This window comes from Mus caroli, unplaced genomic scaffold, assembly GCF_978045245.1.
Source record: "Mus caroli unplaced genomic scaffold, Mus_caroli_1 scaffold_12, whole genome shotgun sequence".
NCBI classification, from domain to species: Eukaryota; Metazoa; Chordata; class Mammalia; order Rodentia; family Muridae; genus Mus; species Mus caroli.
This window is the reverse complement of record NW_028227267.1, coordinates 62,887,353-62,910,505: the sequence shown is the minus strand read 5'-3', so window position 1 is coordinate 62,910,505 and position 23,153 is coordinate 62,887,353. Positions and strand designations below refer to the sequence as shown.

Sequence of the window (23,153 nt, the reverse complement as noted above, 5' to 3'; positions counted from 1 at the left end):
CTTCTGTCACGAAATAGCTTGGTAGTATCTGGTGAATTATTTATCCTCTATGAGCCTCATTTATAGGAGCAGAAAACATGGGGAAAATACTGTCCTAAAGCCTTACTGGTAAATTATAGAGTGAGTAAAATAAGCTATGCTATTGGACTGGTTATGCCTGAAGCAGGGCATGACACACCTCAGGGATGTGATTCCTCTCACATCCAGAAGGGCAAAGCTCAATCGCAGAAACTGATTAAGGTACAAATTTGTTGTTGTTGTTTTGTTCTGTTAATTTTGTTTGGTCAAGTGAGGGTTTGTCTGTGTAGCCTTGGCTGTGCTGGAACAAACTCTGTAGACCAGGCTGGCCTCAAACTGACAGGTAACCACCTGCCTCTGCCTCCTGAGGGCTGGGATTAAAGTCATGTGCCACCACCCTCCTGGGCCAAATTTGCAAACTATAAGCTAAGCAAAAGGAGGAGAATTGTCTGGAATCACAGTGGAGCCAGGAGGAACTGGATGCCCTGGCCAGCAGAGCTCAGTGGTGCCGTCAATGTCAACTGCATAAAATAAATCTATTAATTATCTTGGTGTTTTTTTAATTGGAGACTGGAAATCATCAGAGCACCATGAGGTAGCTACCTATAATTCCTTTCCCCAAATCTTGGAAGTTAAATGTATTTTGGAATTTAGATTTTTATAAAGGTAAGGAGTTATAGGCTATATATTGTGTAATATTTCTAGTGTATATGTGCTCTAATAAAATATGAACACTTGTGAAACATATTGTATGAGTTTTAAATATACAAATGGGTTCATGAGTTCAGACTGGATTCTCCACCAAGCAATTTCTCATCAGGCTAGGTTATGGCTCCTATTGTTATTTTAGTTATGTTTATATATGAGGTGCCTCTTGATAACTTATTATGTATAGATACTGAGTAAATTGTATCAGGAAAGTTAGCATCTTCATCTCTTGGAACATTCAAAAATAACTTATCAGCACTACAACTTATGAATAATGTTGAACTTTCTGTCTTGGTAAATTTTGAAATTGGACATTCCAAAGAGAATAGGTTTCCATACTACATTACACAATTTTCTATAAGAGATAATTATCTTGAAAGTGTCCACTTAGCATCCAGAGATGGAAAAAAAATAGTAGGTAGCAATTTCAAAACGTACCACAAAGCTACCATAGTCCAAACAGCGAGTTGTTAGTGTAGAGATAACATACCAATGGACTATGTAATGGATTCCACATAGGAGACAGCTGAGGCAGTACAGGGCCTGATAAACATGCAGGAGGACCTGAGTTCTGATCTCAGGCACTGACAGTAACAACAAGGGAAAGACAGATGAGAGTAGGGCCTCAAGCCAGCACATGCGCTAGCCAGGCAGAGGAAGACGCAGCCCTGAGGCTGGTCTCCAGCTGACCTAAGCAAAGCATTGAGCTGTGAGTTTAGTGAGAATATGAGCATAACTGTGGAGAGCAATGGACAACACAGATGAAGTCACCTTTAGGACTCTGTCTGTACATATTAACATTGTGTTCATGTGCCACACCATTCATAAGGTGGGGCGGGGATGGGAGAGCAGGGTGGGGGGCAGGGGATGGGAGAGCAGTCATTTCAATGATGGTATTGTAATAACTGGATTTCTCCATACTGAAGAGTGAGGTGGAACCTCACCTCAAGTACAAAAATTAATTTACAGCCTATCAACAAACTGACTATAAGAACTGAGGCCATGAAATTCTTAGATGTGAACATAGAAATAAATCTTCCGAATTTGATCTTGGATTAGGCAGTGGTTTCTATACATGGCAAGCCAACACAAACAACCAAAGAAAAGACAGAAGACTGCACTGTATAAAGTTAAAGACAGGGTGGTGGTGCATGCCTTTAATCCCAGCACTCAGGAGGCAGAGGCAGACAAGTCTGAGTGAGTACCAGGACAGTCAGGGCTACACAGAGAAACCCTGTCACATAAAAGTAGGGAAAAAATTAAAGATAGATGTGCATCGAAGGACATTATGAAGAAAATGGTGCCTCGTGATACTGTGCCTGACATTTCAGCGGTATGTCTGCCGAGGATGAACCATGGTGAATCTGAGGTTGAAAGAGGTTAAATATAGAAACTACAAAAAGAGGAAGAAGGAATAACAACAAGAAGGCAAACGGATAAAGAAGGGAAAGAGCAACCTTAGAATAAAAACATCTGTAAAATAACAAAACTGATAACGATCTAGTGTGATCGGGCACAGATAACTCTGAAACCTCAGCAAGGAGCGGCAAACAACCCAATTTAAAGTGGGCAAGTGACTCAAGCAGGTAGACACGACTCCAGAGCGGATCGATAGACAAAGGCACCATGAGTGCAGAGGAAGCCTGGGACATCATGAGTCATGAGGAAATGCAGCGCATCTGAGTACCACTGCACACTCAGTGTCCACGGCTGTAACCATCACAGTCAAGAGAAGAAGTGGTGGCTGTGTTGGGAAGAGTGGGGCCTTGTGCGTCGCGTCGGGTGGCCGCAGAAACTGGGGCAGCTGCTGTGGGAAACGGTTTGGCAGACCCTCTGCAAACTAAACATAGAAGTCTCAGATGATTCAGCAATTCCACTTCTGATTATGGATCCAAATGGACTGCGGCAGACTTTCAAAGGCTGGTACATGAATATTCATCTTGGCAAATACTCAAAACTGGCTCGAAGGTAGAAAGCATTCGACTGCCCAGCAGTGGATGGGCAGCTCAGCCAGATATTGTATATCCACACACACAAAATGAAATATTAGCCTGTCACGAAGGACAAGTATCACAGCATGGGTGACTTTCAGAAGAGCAGGTTATGGGAGGACATATGGAAGGCCACACGTTGTGTGATTCCTTATGGACGCAGTCCTAAGGACAGGGCCATCATACCGATGAAGGAGGATGGATGGCTGCCAGGAGCAAGAGAGGAATCATTGCTAATGGATACAGTTTCATGTGGCGGAGATGCAGAAGAGCTCATTAGTGGTGGTGGCTGCATAGCACTGTCAGCCTATTCTCAAGAGCTGCTGAACTGACACCTTCAAGCGGTTAAAACAGCAAATCATATGCCATGTGAATGATCACAATTACACACACACACACACACACACACATACACACACACACACATACACACACACATACACACACACACATACACACACACATACACACACACACACACACACACTGGATTTTTGAGAACCTTCAGGAATCTGGGGATTAAAAAATAATAATTATTTAAGATGTGGGAATCCCAGTAGGCTATGGTGGCCCATGTCCATCATCTTAGCATTTAGGAGATGGAAACAGGAGGAGGATCAGTAGTTCAAGGTTATCCTTCACTCCATAAGGAGGTTGAAGCCAGCCTGGGATGCATGAAATAGGGCTCAGTGTTGTTGTTGTTCTTTTTTTTTTTCTCTTTCTAAGATTGCCTATTAGTAATCAGCCAGTGTTAGTGAAATCACGAGAAAAGACAAGCCAATGCCATTGTAGACTACAGGGGTCCTGCTAAAACATTTCTCATAATGAGGGATGTATCTACACGGTCAGTTTGTGAACAGCAGGTTTCTAACTTGCAACTAGATGCCTGGCAATAAGCTAAATGTGAATAGCACATTAAAAAAAAAAGCAGGAGCATGCAAACTGTTCCCTTCTCAAACCCTTTTTGGGCAAAGGCTACTGCTCTGCGGGCATTCCAGAATAACGACAGCCCATGAGCCCAGGTCAGCTTCGCCTCCTTCCCTCTGGAGAAGGCAGGCGACTCTCCTTGTAACAGTCCTCTCAGGGCCATGTACTGAGTCTGGAATTTGACACCCTTGGCAAAGAGCAACCTGTGTTCTGATCTTCAGGACTACCAGCAGGAAGGGGGTGGGGCGGGTATTGCTTAGCGCTCAGGACTCAGGGTTTCCAGTCGACTTTTACTGGCAAGACACCACTGACATCCAGTTTATATCTTGGATGTAGTTTGCATAGAATTCTGAAACTTGGTTTGAAAGCCACCAGTCTAACGCATCCCCCTTTTCCCTTGGATAAACAGGCAGAGTCCAGATGATGGGCAGTGTCCTGTGGGTGAGAGCCTCAGGCTTGGGCTGGGGAATGATGCCCTTTGTACTGTCTCTCAGAAGGTAGCCACACAGGGCCAGCAAGAAGCCACCGATGCCCAGTCGGGCCTCAGTTTCCCCAATTTCCACCAGTGTTGTAGCTTCTATCCTGAAGTCCAAGAATTGAACTAATTCCGTAAGTGCCATCCACACACCAGTGGCACGGAAGAACACTTGTTCCCCACTGGTATGTTGAAGCTCCAGTCTTCAGTGTGGAGGGGTCTGAGCAGGTGGGAAGTAGTTAGATTTCAAAGAAGTCATGAGGGTGGAGACTCATGAGGGACATTGGTGTCCTTATGAATAGAAGGGGGTCTGGAAACTGATCACATCTCCCCCCTGACCAGGCATCATCAGCCTTAGAGCCATGAGGAGGAAATGATGCTCTTGAAGCCACTAATCTGTGCTGCTCTGTGATAGCAGCCCCAGGCTGACAACCACAGCTTTCTCTCTCGCTACATAGAAGAACCCACAAGCCACTCAGGAGCAGTGGGAGTCCACCAGCCCTCGGAGCATTTGACAAGCTAGATAATGGCTAAGGGTAAAAATGAGAGAGATGAAGCATCAACATAAATCTAAATATGAAATCTATGGAGCCTGTGAGTTATTGATCATTATTAATTCTAAAAGCCTCAATTATTTCCATAGCTAAAAATTACTGAGTTTACATTTTTCGATTATAACGGAGTAAATTAGAATTAATTTTAAGAAACTAGGCAATAAAATACCAATTATTTTCAAATTAACCACTACCACAATGACTCCTTTGATGTCTACACAGAACAAAAGAAAGGGGGGGGGGAGCAAGACCAAGCAGATGAAAAAGCTAGAGAGTAAAACATTAGCAGAAAAAAAATGGGAATTTGCTTAGAGGGAGATGAATAGCTTTGATTGTTTCCAATCTTCAACAAGAGTGAACCAAAGCACATAAACATTGTGGTCAAGCTGATATCGAAAGACAAAACTGTAACCAGAAAATGAAAGAGAGAAACTCCTAGAGACTAAATCAATTAATTAGAAAACAAATGAAAATAATAAACTCAGAACCTGAATTTGTTGAAAGAAAAAAAAAACCAATAAACAAACATAAAAAAAAACCCAAGCCAATAAATTAATAAAATGGAGTCTTCCAATTTGTTGCAATGACACGGAAAAGTTTGTGATGTCTAAGGAGGAAGATGAAGAAGACATCCAAGAGAGGAAAAATTATACAATGTGATACACAAATCCAAACGGAAATATTCAACTGCAAGGAGAGGGGAAAATGGAAAATAAATAAAAATTATCAAACCTGACAATCAGAATAGACGAGCATCCATGGAAGGAATAGAAACGAGTCGCAAAGGCTTACATCCATAAAAGGAACGGAGCCCAAGTGTTTTATGGGGCAAAGTTTTCAAAGCTTCAGGGCACACATAATTCTAGTTCAACTATTACTGATGGTCGGGAAAAAGAATTCAATGTGTTACAATCTGCTTTATAAATCTGGTACCCAAAAGGGGTGAAGATGACAGACTGACTCCACGTGGAAGCAGAAGGAGAAACTTGAAGTAAATGTTTAGTGGGGCAGCCTCCTACTTGCATAGTACCTAACCCAAGGGCATGAGCTAGGACAACGGTATAAAATAAAATTGATTACATCCAACTCACCAAAAACGATCTTTAAAAAAAAATCCATGTTTGATGAAGCTGTAGGTCCAGTTTTGATGAGACTGCATTCCAAAGTGGAAATGAATTGCAATGCATTTTAAAACTGGGCCTGAATAGTTCTATAAACTATAGGAAGATCCTGCCTTGATTTGATGAGGTGTATTGACCCAAAACCCAGTGTCATGTGTGTGTATGCATGTGCTTAAAACATCAAAGTAGCAGCTTTTAATGTCACTGTCACAAATGTTTCTGGGCACACCTATAATCGAATTAGAGCAACAGTAACAGTTCCAAGGTGGGACCAGAAGCTCACCTCAGAGCTTCCGGGAAGACTGGACATCTGAAAGTGCAAGGCTCATCCCAGAGCTTCCGGGAAGACTGAACATCCGAAAGTGCAAGGCATAATTATAAAAGGCAGTATTCACTCTGGAGTCACAAGCCAGAAGGTCTTAGTGTGATCAGCGTCCTTCACAGTATGTAGGGAAATGGAAGGGTTAAGGGAAACGACAGTATTACAAGGGCACAGTTATTCAATTAATGCGGCACCAGCGGTAAACCAGAGAGAAGGATGAATGGGATGGAACTAAAACAGATTCAAGATCCCCTTTGCTATGACAGATGGAATTTTCAAAGTACACTAGCATCTGATGGATTACTCAATAAATCTGTGGAGACAGATCTAAAACCATTTCAAAATTAATACAGTTATGTGTCATTTACCGAAAGACGAACAAAAAAACTTCCAGATAGAATATACATGATGCTTTGAAAGAAATAGGCTCTCTGAGTCCCGCTGGGGAGGCGCCTTCAAGTATCCCCAGAGGAGACATTCCATGAAGAAACAGATTAAAATATTTGACTGCATAACTGTTTTCTATGTCTACATGACTGAAAACTAACAAACCCCATAAAGATGCAAATAAAAATGGTCACCGAGTGTAAGGATTATATAAACGTAGCTCCATTCTTTTAAAATCTGGTTTTGTCTCTCAGCAGCCCACTAGCTATGGTTACTTCACAGAACCTGGGTGCCACCCTGGGAAGTGGCAACAAGATACTCAGCAGAGTCCCATTTATTTGCCAGAGGAAAAGGCCTTGTCCCTGTCTACTCTGAGGGACTGTGAAGAGAAGGGACAGAGATGGTGGTGGTGGGGGGAAGGCAGGTAATCACTTGTTCTGAGCTCCTCTTCAGCATGGATGGTGGAGCCATTAAAATTGTCTGAAATCAAGAAAGGGCTGGGAAAGTTTCTTGAACTTTCCATTCCCAGTGTGAGGGGAAGGAGGTCTAGATCTGAGGGCTGTGGAGCTGATCAGAGACAGAGAGCAAGTCTTGGGCAGCACACATGTGCAGGGAGGCCACAGACCTCCTTTTCACTGAGCTCAGAGTGAAAACAGTACTGTGAATTTGACTCAGGAAGTTACCAAAGGTGGGCAAGGGGACTCTTGATACTGAGTGAACCCCTGAACAATAGCAATAGAGTAGGTAGACCTTAGCCATGGGCTAATGGAAGCACAGTCAGACCTTTAGGGTCTATAGTCGTAGTGAGGATAGGGTGTGGCAGGGTCACCAGGGGAGTAGTGTTCTGTGGAAGAGCAGCCTGAGTTTCCTCAGGTGTGAGAGTTAGAGACTAGATATGTTAGGATCAACCACTGGGCTAACCGATCTCACCTTGCAGAACATTAAAAACATGAACAAACAAATAAGACAAATTTAGGGCCATAGTCTGTGGAACCAGTAGTTGGTTCCATCAAAGCTTGCTGCCTAGACCAGCATGCTGGGGACCTTCAGGAGGTGGGGATTTTCAGAAGGTCCTAAAGTCACTGAGGGTAAGTTCCAAAGGGGTTAGGGAATCCTAATTCGCTCATCTCTTGGTTGATTTTCTGACTCCTGGAGTTAAGTGCCTGCTCTGACGCACTTCCCCATCATGGTGCTCTGTCTTTATCTGAAGCCCAAAGCAATGAGGCCACCAGACTTTAGACTACAACCTGTTGAACCATGAACCAAAACAGCCCTTTTTTTTTCTTTATAAGTTAATTGCCTCAGACATTCCTTTATAGCATGGAAAGTTGACCAACACAATCTCTTTTTTCCTGCCCCTGACAACCCTGGAGTTCTACAAGATCTGGCATAGTCAGTATGTTCAAGGAAAGTTCTGGAAGGCCAAGCCCTCTGCTCTGAGGGCTCATGTCCTCTAAAGTGTGTTTGTTGACATCTCGGCCTTTACCAGAATGGTTTTAGGAGGGAGGAGCTTTTGGACGAAGAAAAGGCCGCCAAGCTCCATTCTTCCACCTCGACAGCTAGAACAATGTATGAACCACAACACAGGGTCTCACTGCATGAGTCTGGTTCCTTGATCTTGGACCTACCAGCTTCAGAGCTGTGGGAAGAAAGTTTATATTGTTTAGAAATGACTGGGTATGGAATGGCATTAAAGTAGACCAAGGTACCAAGTCATGTGTAGAATACAGGGCAGGTAGGATGATACGAAATGGGGAGCTAATTTGGGATGTTATTAAGTGTGGGAGTGGCTGAGTGTGTGTGTGTGTGTTGCTGTGGAAATCTGAAAGATCAGATGTTTCTTTGGAATACAAAGCAGCTGCCTCTTCTCAGCCCATCTGAGTTCTGCAGAAGGCAGACAAGCCGGTATTTATGAGTGATTACTGAAGACAAGGAAGGAGAAAAGTGCCCTCAAAGCACAGACAAGCAATTTTGTCAAAGGAAAAAAAATATAAATGACTAATACAAATGTGGAAAGAAATGTTCGAAGAGCAGAGGAATCTGCTATTAAAAATGAAAGGCACTATGTAAGTGTCAGACTGGCAAGCTAGATAGTGGGGTGGGAAGAGAAGAAACTCATTAGACAAAGACAATGCCTCACGAAGATTTTCTCTTCCCCACCTCAAAGTGCTGAGGTAAGGCCATAGCACTGTGCTCCCTGCCTACAGAACCAGGCTCCCTGCCTACAGAGCCAGGCTCCCTGCCTACAGAGCCAGGCTCCCTTAGCCTAGGAACCTGCCAGTCTACACAGGCTTTAAAAGGCTCAGCAATTGTTCACAACACTGCAGGGGTAATAGCTCTCCAATCCCGCAGTACACTCCTTTGAATATGATGGTATATCTTCAAGACAAGTTTGTCTTGGGGGAGGGAGCCGAAGTTCACTTAAAGCCATCTGTGGACATACTATTTGCGATGGTGAGGCGTGTTTTCTTGTAAATCAGAGCTCAGGAGGTGCCAACCAAGGAGGAACCTCAGAGGCATGCAGAACCCCGGAAAGAACATGCGATACAGACAGAACCTGGCAGGACACAGATAGCTTAGCCTGTCCAACGCAAAGGTCTCCCAACTGGTCTAGCCACAATCTTAGCATTCATCTTTGAGATGTTGAAATAAGAACTTGTCATCCCTCTGCCCTGGCTGTCGTCGGATTAAAAACAACTTATAAAAATGGCTCTCAAACCTTGCCTGATCTGGTGCTTCTCTTTGCAGCTTCAGCTGATGAATTAACTTCATCTGATGACGTGGATTAACTCTGACCACAGTGACCATCTGGAAAATCCCTGTGGGCATCCGGTTGGCCCTGCCAGGTTCTTTGCATTTTCTTTTTTTTCTCCTGCTCCTCCCCTTTTTAGACAAGGATGGCCCTTAAATTAGCTATATAGTGGGTAATGATCTTGAACCGCTGGACCTTCTGTCTCTACCTCAGTGTGTGAGGACTCCAGGTATGCACCACCGTGTCTGGTTTATTCAGTGCTGGGTTGGAACCTAGTGCTTCAGACAGGCTAGCTTAACACTCTATCAACGGAGCCATGTACCCAGCTTTCTCACTCACTTTTAACCACTAGTGATCAAGCAGTTATATAGATTTTGGCTCAAAGGTTAGGGCATTCTGGGAGAGAATTTCAGCTCTTAGTGCCTAGGACTACCCTAGTCCAGTGTGTGGGTTTTAAGGCACCATCCAGAGGCACTTTCTGGCATTGTATAAAATTCAGGGTTGTTTGTGTGGGTCTCACTCTGGAAACTGGAAACCAGCAGGAAGGAAAATAAAGGACTTTGTTGTGCAAAGTGCAGCTCATTGCAAATTCTCAATGTAGTTGATAGATAGAAGAGAGAGGTGGCTTCATGCACTCAGGGCCAGTACTTGGCAAGATCATAATAACCCCCACCCCTGTATTCATTACTCTTGTATCAAGAGACCCGTCTGCTTCTCTTTCCTTTGGGTTTAGGCTGGTTTCCTGATCCAGTGATGCTGGGCCAGAGGTGGATGCATTGTGTTCCACAGAGGCCTGGTAGCTGATGCTCTATGATGGGAGACATATGGTCCCACTATAAGAAAATTGATTTAGAGCACTGGAAGAGGATGGGCCACCAAGAAGGCCAGCCAGTTCTGACCACCAGCCAGGCTGAGTTCTGACTTATGTCCACAGTCCCACACACAGGTAAGATGGATGCTGCCTTTTGCCAGTGTTTTTGGGTGGTTCATGATGTGGTAGGAATACCTGAAATATTAATCTTTTATCTTAAACCCTAATCATGATTAGATTGCCTTCACACCACTGTCTATAAGACTTCTTCATCCTTTTCTATAGTAACCGTGGGCCTGGTCCCACGTAACCTATAGGAAAGCAATGATTGGTACCTGTTATCTGGGCAGCCATTGAGGAAGCAGTCATTATATGACATTTCAAAGCCATTCTACAAGTCAGTGCTTTCAGTTTGCTGTGTTTTCACTTATCACTGTCTGAAGCTCTACTGTGTCTTTAATTGTTCTGACTTTCAGGGAGTCATTGTTATCGCCAGTGATTCTCTAGCCGCCTCTAACATAATAGGTAGTCTATGAAATTTTATTGAGTAAACAAATTGTTTTCTTCTGCTTCCATGTAGTAAGCATCTCCCCAGCAATTCCTTCACCGGAGCATCCCAGCTCAGAACACATCTTTCCTCTCTGCCGTGTCTCCTGTCTTCCAGGAAGCACAATTCTCAAACATTCTCTGCCCTTATAAGTCAAATTCCAAGCCAACTCATTGGCTCCTTTGATGCCAAAGCAGTGGTGTAGGCCCAACGGCAATGCCAGGCATTGTATCAAAATAGTATACTATACGTGGATCTTGGACATGTAATCATATGTTTGATAAATGTCCCCTTCACTTCTTGTTTTCCCTCCTGAGCTTCCAGGGTCATTCCCCCTCCATGGCAACAGCCACATACCCATGACGACAGCCATATGCCAACACCTCCATAATGATTAGTATGAGTTCTAATAAGATCAGTAATTGTTGTCATTTGCTCTGAGATAGGCACTGCAGGGAGACCTGGATGGTGTCCCTTGTTTTATGAAAAAGTAGAGCCGAGGTCTAAATCTCAGGCCTCAGGAAGCAGTAGGCGACAGACAAGGGGTCGAGTTCCAAAGATGACACCATCCAGCTGCAGGCTCTTCCCTAGGGGTCAGTCTCTACCCTTCCTTTCCTAGGTGGAAGGCTAACACTTTCCTTAGTCTCTCTGCCTTCTACACTGGCTTCTTACAATCCATCACTGCAAAGTCAGAAAGGCTGATAGCAGCCACCAGTGTCACCTCCCGCAGCTGAATGGCTTCTGAGCTTCAACCAAACATTTGGCTTGCAAAAAGGAAACAGGACAAACAAGACTTAGGTTAGAAAGCAGTCCAGGGTCTGGAGAGATGCCTCAGCAGTTAAGAGCACTGACTACTCTTCCAGAGGTCCAGAGTTCAAGTCCCAGCAATCACATGATGGCTTACAATCATCTGTAATAGGGTCTAATGCCCTCTCTGGTGTGTTTGAAGAGAGCAATGGTGTATTCATATACACAAAACAAACAAACAAACAAACAAGAGAGGCGGAGGGGGGGGGAAGCAAACAAGCAAGCAAGCAGTTCAGTTAGACTCTCCCTAGGCTCAGTGGGAAGGAGCTGAGAGGAAAGGAGATGTCATAACAAAGGCAGAAAGAAAAGCCTCCTCCTGGTCTCTAGTTGGGGACTTTTGAGAGCTATTGTCTCTCTTGAAGCCCAGGCCATTCTCACACTCATTGTAGTTTCAGTGTAGGATAGCGGAGGGTGACCTTGAACTCGAGATCTCCCTGACACTGCCTGTCAAGTGCTGAGATTACAGGTACAGGCCATCAACCCTCAGTGGTCAGGAGCTTTTGGTGATGAAGGAGAACTCACTCATTTGATTTTCCTTAGATAGCCTGCATGTGGGTGTTTCACGTCCCAGCTGGGCATATCCTCTTCCTTCTGGACTCTGCTTTATCTCTAATCTGTTCAAACTTGGGTCTCTTAGTGCGGATTGATACCTCTTCTCTTGGGGATTGATAGCATAATGGCCTATTTATTTTTCTGTTCACATCTTGTGTAAAAAAAAAGTACTTACGTCTGCTAATGAAAACAATTTACATGTCACTGATGGCCCAGCCAAAGTCCTGTTCTCTTAACCTGCTCCATCGGCAACGCTGCTTCTAGAAGCTTCTACAATGACTTCCAGATGAACTTAACTGCTATGTTCCTCAGCACGTGAGACTGATGCTGTTTGAGCATCTGTCTTGCAGACCTCTATCTTTTTAACTACTTTCTAGGCACTGAACAGCAAGGGTGTGCTGGATGCAGTTTTCCATTCTTTCTGCTTTGATGTCTGGGACTTATCACCTGCCCATACCTCCTTGGGAGAAATGCCTTCATAGGAAATTGTCAATCACACATTGGTGAGTTTAGGGGTCTCCTAGTCCTGAGCAGCCTACTGACACACTGTGAAGGTTTTCAGTTTTCTTCTGTGTCCATTTACTTACTTACTTACTTTTTAAAACCACAAGTCCCCCTGTCACAACATCTTTACCCTGACATTATTAACTCCTTGAGAGTGCAGCACTTAGGAGAAGACTCTAAATTCCAAGCATCTACCTACTCTCCAGGACACAAGGATCTGGGTAACCACACCCCATCTCCTTTAGAGCCCCAGTCACCAGCACAACCCTAAAGTCCCAGGTATCCATCACCTCTGACTCTTTCCAGCATCTGCTCTGTGTGGACCTTGGTCTGACTCCATCATATCCATCCCTCCCAGATGTGCCCTCCTTATCCCGCTCCCTGGAATACCTTACCCCGCTCCCTGGAATACCTATCCATCCTCAGCCACACCCTGTATCCCTCAGCCATTTAGCTCTGGGAGACCATGGTGTAGCCTTCTTCCCTGCTTTGTATGAGTTTCATGACCATAAATTCCAAATTGGCCCTTGGGACACTGGTGTGTCTTGACTAAATTTTCATAATACACAGACTCTCATTCCTAAGGTAGCTTGTGCCTTTTTCTTTGCTGTTCAATGGACACATTCCTTGTTCCTTCCCCTCTCTGCTTCTTAGTTCACTGGGAATATTGAAGTACTCTGAGAGCTCTCTAATGTTCTCCTTATCCTTCATTCTGTGGCGCTCACATCCCCTGACTCCTTCGTCATTTCTTTCTTTTGGACACTTCTCTTGGCTCTTGCCTCTGCCATTGGTGTCCCGTTCTTTCTGATCTTTCCTATCAGAATACAAACATCATGGCCTATCTTCCACTTTTAAGAATTGCCCCTGGCTCTCTCAAGCAACACCCTTTCCTAGTGCCTCTAGCACACTCTTCCTAAGACGGGTCTGCCTTCCCTCATCCCATTTGATCTTCCATTCTCCCTGGAGGATGCACAGTAGGGTTTCTGTTCCCAGCGCTCTCCTGAAGCCTTCAGCCTCACCCAACTGCTGTCCACCATTAAGGACCACCCCATCACCAAGGCAACTTACACTTGCTCTCCCTGGGAGCTGTGTGTGTGTGTCACAATTGATTATTCTTCTTGTATTTCCTAATTTTCTTCCCACCTCCTGGGTTACCCCCGCCTTCTTTTGTTACCTGCTTCCCTCCCTGCCTGCCACCTCTGAGACTTGGTTCTTCTCCACCTTTTCTCTGGATGCCTCCTCTCTGGCAGACCTCCCTGTGCCTACACACATTGGTGTGCCCAAGGTTTTACCCTTAGCCCATGTCCCCTCAAAGCTCCCAGTTCACACACCTTCTGCCCACCTGGCAGACACTCACATGTCTAAGAGACATTCTCAGCACAGTGGGAGAATAATGATTGATGATCGGATGTTCCACGCCCCCAGCCTCTCCCTGCCCTTTCGTTTTCCATTCTTTTCAGTTTCTGTCAAATATATCATAATCTATTCATCTATGCAAATTTTACCTAGATTAAAAAAAAAAAGACCCTGCATGATGTGATCTTATCTACTCTTGTGACTTTTTTTTTTTTAATTTTATTTTTGTCCTTGCCTCTTGCCCTTGCTTGAACAGGTGAGGTTTCCCCTTTTCCCCATCTTTGCAGCCACTGTTCTCTTGGACAATCTGTTCTTCCCTCAGGATTTTATAAGCTTAGTTCAGTCGGGGCTCTACTGGAATATCCCCTACACTCCGCAGTACTTCTCAGAACACTTGTTCCATCATCCTTATGCCACCTGGCCTCTCATTCTGGGGACTCTCTGACAGTGCTTATTGGTCCTTCATATTTTTTTTAGAGCATATGTGCACATGTCTATTTGGTGAGTAAGGACATTCTGCCTTGTTCACCCTCAGTGGTTGAAACAAGGGTTTAGCAAGCATCTGAGGCGTGAATAGGTACAGAATAGGTGCAGCTCTAATAGTGCGCCCTCCGGGAGGCAGAAAGAGAAGGAGTGTGGGAAGGGAAGAATGCAGAGTGACTAAAGAGTGTCACTCCAGTAACCTCAAAGCTCCAACTTCCTTCCAAAAAGAGTTAGGAACAGGGACAGGCAGGCACAAGGAAGGCCATGTAGGGCCAGCCTCTCCAGTCGCCCTGTTCCACAGAAGTTCCGAGACTGTAGAAATCATCTGTGCCTCTGCAGTCTCAAAGTGCAGCTACTGGCCACAGCTGGTCACTGAGTACTTGGAAAGTGGCTAGTGCAGACGGGAGATGGAATTGTGGTATAATTTAATTTTAATCCACATTTAAACAGCTACATGTGGCTGGTGGATATAGCGCTGAAAAGTGTCTTTCTTCCATGTGTGGAGGCAAGATGGCAGGTGTTGAAAAGTCTGGTCAACATCTGGGGCACGGTTGGTAATCAAAAACTAGACTTGTTATTCTGACACGGAGTTGCAAAGTATGGTACTGTAATTGATACTGGGTTCAAAAGCACGTTGGAGGGCACATTTGCTATGACTTTGTGTTTGTTATAGTTGGTGGGAACCAGCACGTGAGTCTGTGTTTTAGTTTACAAACTAAAAGTAGCAAAGAAGGGCTTTGGAATGGCACGGAAGGCCTTTCAGATAGGAGGCTGTTCCCAGTGGATTGGCTTCTTGATACTTATAATGAGGTAATTAATTCTGACAACAGCTAATTTTGCATCTGCAGAAACTGGATTTGCAACATCATTGTGCTGTTTTCAAGCTGTCACCTGCAGCTTCCGGGATGGTTTTGGGTAAGAGTGGTGTCTGTTTTCAAACTCACTGCTTAAATGAGAGAGTATTTGCTTACTGGGTTTTTAAAGAATGGGTTCTTTACGTTTTTTTAATTAGTTTGGACATGAAAAAAATATTTCGGTTGTGAATGGCTTACCATATTCTCTTCCACACTGAATTCAGAGAACAAAATGAGCACAGACAGAGCCTAAGAAGACAGACACTATAACTCACACACACAGAGGAGAGAACCATCTAACCCAATTGTACAGTCACATATTTGCCCAGGACAAGCGTGGTGTGTATTTTCAAGCCAAGAGGACTTTTTTCCCCACCCATAGCGGAACAGGAGTAGTCTGCTTTGGGGACTCTAAAGAGACTGCGTGGATTTAAGTTACCCAGACTTAAGGACATTAAGAAAAGTGGACACTCCCATTAAAGAGACCAACAAATCTGTTAACAGTTAACAAAGTAGTAAAAGAGAAGGCTCTCCAATTCCCACCAGGGAGTCCTTCCTGTGCCTTTGAAATGCAGACCCCTCTTCTACCTCAGCCGTGGGACTCCCCATTCCCTCAACTGTAAGCAGTGGGGTTGAGAACACTCACCAATGGGCATCACGAGGAAGAATGGCAGCCAGCAGAGGACGAAGCATCCCACCACAATGCCCAGCGTCTTGGCGGCTTTCTTTTCTCGGGAAAACTTGAGCAGCCTCACAGAGAAGTGAGTCTTATTCTTGGCACTGCTTACTCCGCTGCCTTCTGCAGGGACATTTTTACGGTGGATACGAAGCGTCACTTGCTCCGAGTCTGACTTGTCGGTCTTGAGGCCGGACTTGAGGCCCCGGCTTTCTCTCTTGGCTACCACATAGACTCGACAGTACATAACCAGGATGATGGTCAGTGGCACATAGAAAGAGCCCAGCGCTGAGAACAGCACGTATCCCGGCTCCTCATTGATTTGGCAGATGGTCTCATCCTCCGGAGCCTGCTGCCTCCAGCCGAACAGGGGTCCGATGGAGATGACCAAGGAAAGCGCCCAGACGCAGAGCAGAGCCCTGACGCCCCTCCTCTGGGTGACAATGGTGGGGTAGCGCAGCGGGTAGCTCACACCAATGTATCTGTCGATGGAGATGATGCAGAGGCCCATGATGGACGCTGTGCAGCATAAGACGTCCACCGCCGCCCAGATGTTGCAGAACACCCTGCCAAAGGCCCAGTAGCCCAGGATCTCAAAGATGGCAGAGAAGGGCAGCACAGTGGAGGTGAGGAGGAGGTCTGCCACAGCCAGGTTGACAATGTAGTAGTGAGTCACCGAGTGCAGATGCCGATGACAGGCCACCGAGAGGATCACTAAAATGTTCCCCAGGACCCCGAAAATGATGAGGCCCCCCAAGATCACCCCAAGCAGAATGGCCTTAGAAATGTTCACCTGTGCTGGCGGGTGGGTGCAGTTGGAGCCTTCGGAAGCATTTTCAGAGAGAAGCACCATGGTCCCAGGGAGGGGGCAAGGTCGGGCTTTGGACGGCCACCCTCTGGCGGAGGGCGGAAGCGTGAGGAAGCCAAGTCAAAAAATCTCCGCTTGGGGGAATCCTGCCGGCTGGGTTGGGCTGGGGGAGGGAGAGAACACACCTGTTGTAAACCACCCGGAGCAGCTCTGGGAACCCTCAGAGGGCCGCGGTGAGGAACAGAGCATTAAAGGAGACATGGCTAGGCGCGCTCTGGACTTCTAGGGACACCTTCCCAAGGTTTAAAAGGACATGCTGCAAAAGCCACCAGAAATTACAAAAATCCGCTTCTCTGTGCACTCTGATCCATCCTGTGCATCCACGCAATTAGAAATTCACGAGTCTGTGACTAGTCTTTGCTGAAATGGTAGCTAAATGTGGCTCAGCCTTCGAAGCTCAAGGCAGGGACGCTGGGCGAATGGGCGCTGCAGCTGACCGGCAGTTACTCTCAACTTGGCCGCCCATCTATGGGATACCGCTAGCTTCAGTTTCTAGGAGTTCTGGCTAGGTGACATGGGTCTGGAATATTTGTTGAGACCGAAGTGGCCCTGGAGCTTCGTTTATCTGAATTCAGCTGAAAATAAAAAAACACAAAGAAAAAGGCAGACCGTGAGCCAGGCGCCCTGGACAGCCAGGCCCTGGGGAGCTCGCCCAGTAACCAGACTCCTGCTGGGAGCCCGCCGCTCTGCAGTCCATGAGTGGTTTTGTGCGGCCCTGACGTAGGCAACACGGGACAAGGGAGGGGACTGCGTGCTCTGTCCCCCTCTGCAGTCCTCCCCAGTCCTCCCCTCTGGGAAGGTGCCTTCAAATGCTTCACCTTGCCTTGGCTGACCAAGTTCAGAATCCAAAACAAAAGCAAGCAAGAAAAAAAAAATCTCCCAACCTCAAATAATGACAATAAAACCCCAAGCTGCAGTAGCTGGAAGCTGAATTTCGAGAGATAGGTTGGAGAAAAATAAAGCCCCGAAACGCCCCTTTCCTGCATCACCACCTCAGCTCCACATGCTCGACTGCAGCTGCGGTTGTCGCACAGAGGCAAGCGGGTGGAATCTCGGGGGGGGGGGGATCCTCCGTGTCTCCCTTAGAACAGGTTGCACCATAGTCACCTGGAGAGGGCGGTCTGGGAGTGCGAACCTCAGAGAGCACGGAACCGCAGGGCCACGCGTACGCTTTCTTTCTCCCGCGGAATTTGCGCTCGTGGGAGCAGAGCGCGCTGATCTGCCTACCAGCCAAGTCACCCTCGAGAAAGAGCTAGGTTCCCAGCAAAGCCAATCCCCAGAGTTAAACAGGGCCCGGATGGATTCAAGCAGGATCTTCAAGGGGCGACCACTGTAGGGATTCCAGTCTCAAGCCACACCCGGGCTTTCTGGGAGACCTGGGTGGGAGCGCATTACTCCTCGGACCGGGCTTTGCGAGTAGCAGTCACTGCGGATTCCCTAAGGGACTTAAAAAAAATCAAGTCACCGTGCCAGCTGTCGGGGAAGCCTGGGATTTTCTGGGCTAGGGTTCACGATCTGTCTAAATAACCCGATTTCTACACTGCAAAAGGACCAGACCAGGAGATGTAAGACAGAGGTTTGGGGATTGGGGACCTGCATACTTTGTCTTTTGGGGTAGAGCCCTAAGACTGAGATCTCAGGAGCAGGCTGCTGTGAAAACAATCACAAGTTCAAGCCCTCACAGGTGATAGCCAAATCACGCCAACACTGCGGAACCCGCTTTCTCCCACTTGGGGTCTATATATGGGTTAAAATGACACTTGTTAACTAGAAGGTAACTTCCCATGGCAAATCAGGGAAACCTGGTGGTTTGGGGTGCTGGTTTCAAAGCCAGTCCCAAAGCGGAGAATCCAGGCTAATTCCGGGGGCTCACCAGCCCACCCCACAACTCGGCCCTGCGGGATGTCGGCGCTCCGCACCGCTGCGCTACTCACCTGCTGCGCGACTGCGGAGGCCCTGGCGCCAGGAGAAGCGGACCTTCAGTCCTTGTAGCGCGGGCTGGTTCTCTGCAGGAGAACGGGGTCTCCAAAGAGCAAACCCCAGTCCTTAGCACCCGCTGACTCACCCCACCACTGCTGAGCTCTCAAACTCCGGGCTCGCTTCTTGCTTCTCCTGGATTTTTTAAAAATAAAGACTGAAAACAGAGAAAAGAAATGACAAATACAGCGAGCCAATAACTCCACGATCACCAGTTTGATATTCAGTTCCTGGACGCAGAAAAGAGCGGCTCGGAACTTTGCAGCTTGGGTTGACGTAGTACAGGCAGGCGGTAGCCTAGCGAGTACCGTAATCTCCAGCTGTTACCGTATTCCTCTGCAGCAACCCGCACATTTCGTAAAATTCGGGGTTATTGTCCTTCTCCTTCTTACTTAGAAAGTGGATTTCGTCTCTCGCTCTTCCTGTTTCTCTGTCCCTTTTCGATCTCTACTCCGTGTCGTGTCTTCTCTTCCCGTTTACCCCTTCTTCTTTTTTACCCTCACCCCTCCACGCTTGATACTGATCCCCCTCCCTCTCCTTCCCTTCTCTGGGTCTCGGGTCTCCCCTATCAATAGGCTGATAAATACATTAAAGAAAAAAAAAAAAACCAACCAGCCAAAAGCAGACTCCCTTCCAAGTTCTTACTGAGTAGATAATGTGCTCACAGAAATTCCCCAAAGGTTACTTTGAAAACTTTAGTCCAACTCCTGGCCAGGTTTATTTTAGTCAAGAAGTGTCACCTGACAATGGTGGCAGTGGCATGCCTTTAATCCCAGCACTTGGGAGGTAGAGTTCAAGGCCAGCCTGGACTACAGAGTGAGTTCCAGGACAGCCAGGACTATACAGAGAAACCCTGTCTCAAAAACCACAACCACAACCAAAATCAAAATCAAAACCAAAACAAAAAAAAAAAGAAAAGAAAAAAAGGGGGAAGTGTGTGGCTGGTGGGGGCAAATGTGTAGGTGCTTGACATTATTTGCAGATGTTTAAAAAGTGCACAAGCCCAGAGAAGACGCCTTAGACTTGGTTGCAATAGTTCAAGGAAAATAAAGTCTTTTAAAATATGACTCACCTTTCATTTGGTTACACAGAGATTTAAAAACTACATGCTCTTAAGGCGATCTCTCCCTCAACCAGTGTCTACAAGTGCCTTTGTTTCCAGTTCTCAAAAGAAAATGTAACCTTGGGGAAGAGTTCCTTCTCTCTCCCTTTGTTTGTTCGTTTGCTTTTGGTTTTTTGGGTTTTTTTTTTGTTGTTGTTGTTTGGGTGGAAAATTCACACAACCAATTTTATTATTTATCTCGTCTGGACAAATTCCATGCTCTGCTTAACTTAGGACTTCATGAAGTCAAAAGAATTTCAGAGAATTAAGAACAAACAAGAATGTTCCATTCTGGCTCCCGTTTCCTATGTCTTTCATTGCTATTGACTCAGACAGAGGATGAGTGTTCCAAACGCTTGCTAGAATCCCTTCAATCTGGCGATGCTGAAGTAACCTTGGGAGTATGGGGCTGCAGCTGCATGGAGCAGGTACAGTCTACTCTTGCATGTAGCAAGTACAGTCTTCTCTTGCATGTATATATGAAACAATAACTTAGATCACAAGAGCCCTATATTTCTGCTCCCTTTCCTGAACAAACTTGTGTTAGCATTACTCATTTTCCAAAAAAGATGTTTAGAAACTTTTTTTAAATTTTTAATATTTTTTTATTATGTATTTTCCTCAATCACATTTCCAATGCTATCCCAAAAGTCCTCCATACCCCCTCCCCACTTCCCTACCCACCCATTCCCATTCTTTTGGCCCTGGCATTCCCCTGTATTGGGGCATATAAAGTTTGCAAGTCCAATGGGCCTCTCTTTCCATTGATGGCCGACTAGGCCATCTTTCGATACATATGCAGCTAGAGACAAGAGCTCCGGGGTACTGGTTAGTTCATCCTGTTGTTCCCCCTATAGGGTTGCAGATCCCTTTAATTCCTTGGGTACTTTCTCTAGCCTCTCCATTGGGAGCCCTGTGATCCATCCTATAGCTGACTGTGAGCATCCACTTCTGTGTTTGCTAGGCCCCAGCATTGTCTCACAAGAGACAGCTATATCTGGGTCCTTTCAGCAAAATCTTGCTAGTGTATGCAATGGTGTCAGCATTTGGAAGCTGATTATGGGATGGATCCCTGGATATGGCAGTCTCTAGATGGTCCATCCTTTCATCACAGCTCCAAACTTTGTCTATGTAACTCCTTCCATAGGTGTTTTGTTCCCAATTCTAAGAAGGGGCATAGTGTCCACACTTTGGTCTTCATTCTTCTTGAGTTTCATGTGTTTAGCAAATTGTATCTTATATCTTGGGTATCCTAAGTTTTGGGCTAATATCCACTTATCAGTGAATACATATTGTGTGAGTTCCTTTGTGATTGTGTTACCTCACTCAAGATGATGCCCTCCAGGTCCATCCATTTGGTTAGGAATTTCATAAATTCATTCTTTTTAATAGCTGAGTAGTACTCCATTGTGTAAATGTACCACATTTTCTGTATCCATTCCTCTGTTGAGGGGCATCTGGGTTCTTTCCAGCTACTGGATATTATAAATAAGGCTGCTATGAACATAGTGGAGCATGTGTCCTTCTTTCCGGCTGGGACATCTTCTGGACATATGCCCAGGAGAGGTATTGCTGGATCCTCCGGTTGTACTATGTCCAATTTTCTGAGGAACCACCAGACTGATTTCCAGAGTGGTTGTACCAGCTTGCAATCCCACCAGCAATGGAGGACTGTTCCTCTTTCTCCACATCCTCGCCAGCATCTGCTGTCACCTGAATTTTTGATCTTAGCCATTCTGACTGGTGTGAGGTGGAATCTCAGGGTTGTTTTGATTTGCATTTCCCTGATGATTAAGGATGTTGAACATTTTTTTCAGGTGCTTCTCTGCCATTCAGTATTCCTCAGGTGAGAATTCTTTATTCAGTTCTGAGCCCCATTTTTTAATGGGGTTATTTGATTTTCTGGAGTCCACCTTCTTGGGTTCTTTATATATATTGGATATTAGTCCCTTATCTGATTTAGGATAGGTAAAGATCCTTTCCCAATCTGTTGGTGGTTTTTTTTGTCTTATTGATGGTGTCTTTTGCCTTGCAGAACCTTTGCAGTTTCATGAGGTCCCGCTTGTCAATTCTCGATCTTACAGCATAAGCCATTGCTGTTCTATTCAAGAATTTTTCCCCTGTGCCCATATCTTCAAGGCTTTTCCCCACTTTCTCCTCTATAAGTTTCAGTGTCTCTGGTTTTATGTGAAGTTCCTTGATCCACTTAGACTTGACCTTAGTACAAGGAGATAGGAATGGATCAATTCGCATTCTCCTACATGTTAACAAACAGTTGTGCCAGCACCATTTGTTGAAAATGCTGTCTTTCTTCCACTGGATGTTTTTAGCTCCCTTGTCAAAGATCAAGTGACCGTAGGTGTGTGGGTTCATTTCTGGGTCTTCAATTCAATTCCATTGGTCTACTTGTCTGTCACTATACCAGTACCATGCAGTTTTTTATCACAATTGCTCTGTAGTAAAGCTTTAGGTCCGGCATGGTGATTCCGCCAGAGGTTCTTTTATCCTTGAGAAGAGTTTTTGCTATCCTAGGTTTTTTGTTATTCCAGATGAATTTGCAGATTGCACTTTCTAATTCGTTGAAGAATTGGTTTGGAATTTTGATGGAGATTGCATTGAATCTGTAGATTGCTTTTGGCAAGATAGCCATTTTTACAATGTTGATCCTGCCAATCCATGAGCATGGGAGATCTTTCCATCTTCTGAGATCTTCTATAATTTCTTTCTTCAGAGACTTGAAGTTTTTATTATACAGATCTTTCACTTCCTTAGTTAGAGTCATGCCAAGATATTTTATATTATTTGTGACTATTGAGAAAGGTGTTGTTTCCCTAATTTCTTTTTCAGCCTGTTTATTCTTTGTGTAGTGAAAGGCCACTGATTTGTTTGAGTTAATTTTATATCCAGCTACTTCACCAAAGCTGTTTATCAGGTTTAGAAGTTCTCTGGTGGAATTTTTAGGGTCACTTATATATACTATCATATCATCTGCAAAAAGTGATATTTTGACTTCATCTTTTCCAATTTGTATCCCTTTGATCTCCTTTTGTTGTCGAATTGCTCTGGCTAGGACTTCAAGTACAATGTTGAATAGGTATGGAGAAAATGGACAGCCTTGTCTAGTCCCTGATTTTAGAGGGATTGCTTCAAGCTTCTCACCATTTACTTTGATGTTGGCTACTGGTTTGCTGTAGATTGTTTTTTATCATGTTTAGGTTTGGGCCTTGAATTCCTGATCTTTCCAAGACTTTTATCATGAATGGGTGTTGGATCTTGTCAAATGCTTTTTCCGAATCTAACGAGATGATCATGTGGTTTTTGTCTTTGAGTTTGTTTATATACTGGATTACGTTGATGGATT

General features: G+C 45.2%; 1 protein-coding gene and 1 long non-coding RNA gene across 10 annotated transcripts in view; one reads left to right on the top strand and one right to left on the bottom strand.

Moving 5' to 3' along the window:
• The window catches only part of Adra1a (adrenoceptor alpha 1A), a 96,633-nt gene extending 77,680 nt beyond the window's left edge, over nucleotides 1-18,953 (bottom strand). For 5 of the 6 annotated variants that reach the window (XM_021182420.3, XM_021182422.3, XM_029468946.2 and 2 more), the window contains exons 1-2: nucleotides 18,648-18,953; nucleotides 15,816-17,288 (exon numbers count right to left, since the gene is read on the bottom strand). In XM_021182420.3, the coding sequence (XP_021038079.1) occupies nucleotides 15,816-16,698 (883 nt within the window). In that variant the 5' untranslated portion in view covers nucleotides 16,699-17,288; nucleotides 18,648-18,953. The remainder of the gene's footprint in view (nucleotides 1-15,815; nucleotides 17,289-18,647) is intronic. The other variant, XM_021182421.3, reaches the window with a different exon arrangement.
• The window catches only part of LOC147001903 (uncharacterized), a 49,106-nt gene that overhangs the window by 3,063 nt on the left and 22,890 nt on the right, over nucleotides 1-23,153 (top strand). For 2 of the 4 annotated variants that reach the window (XR_015044672.1, XR_015044669.1), the window contains 3 exons: nucleotides 9,252-9,349; nucleotides 9,989-10,201; nucleotides 15,164-15,230. This is a non-coding gene — a long non-coding RNA (uncharacterized LOC147001903). Of the gene's footprint in view, nucleotides 1-9,251; nucleotides 9,350-9,988; nucleotides 10,202-15,163; nucleotides 15,231-15,393; nucleotides 15,822-23,153 lie in introns of those variants that run through there. The other 2 variants (XR_015044670.1, XR_015044671.1) reach the window with 2 other exon arrangements.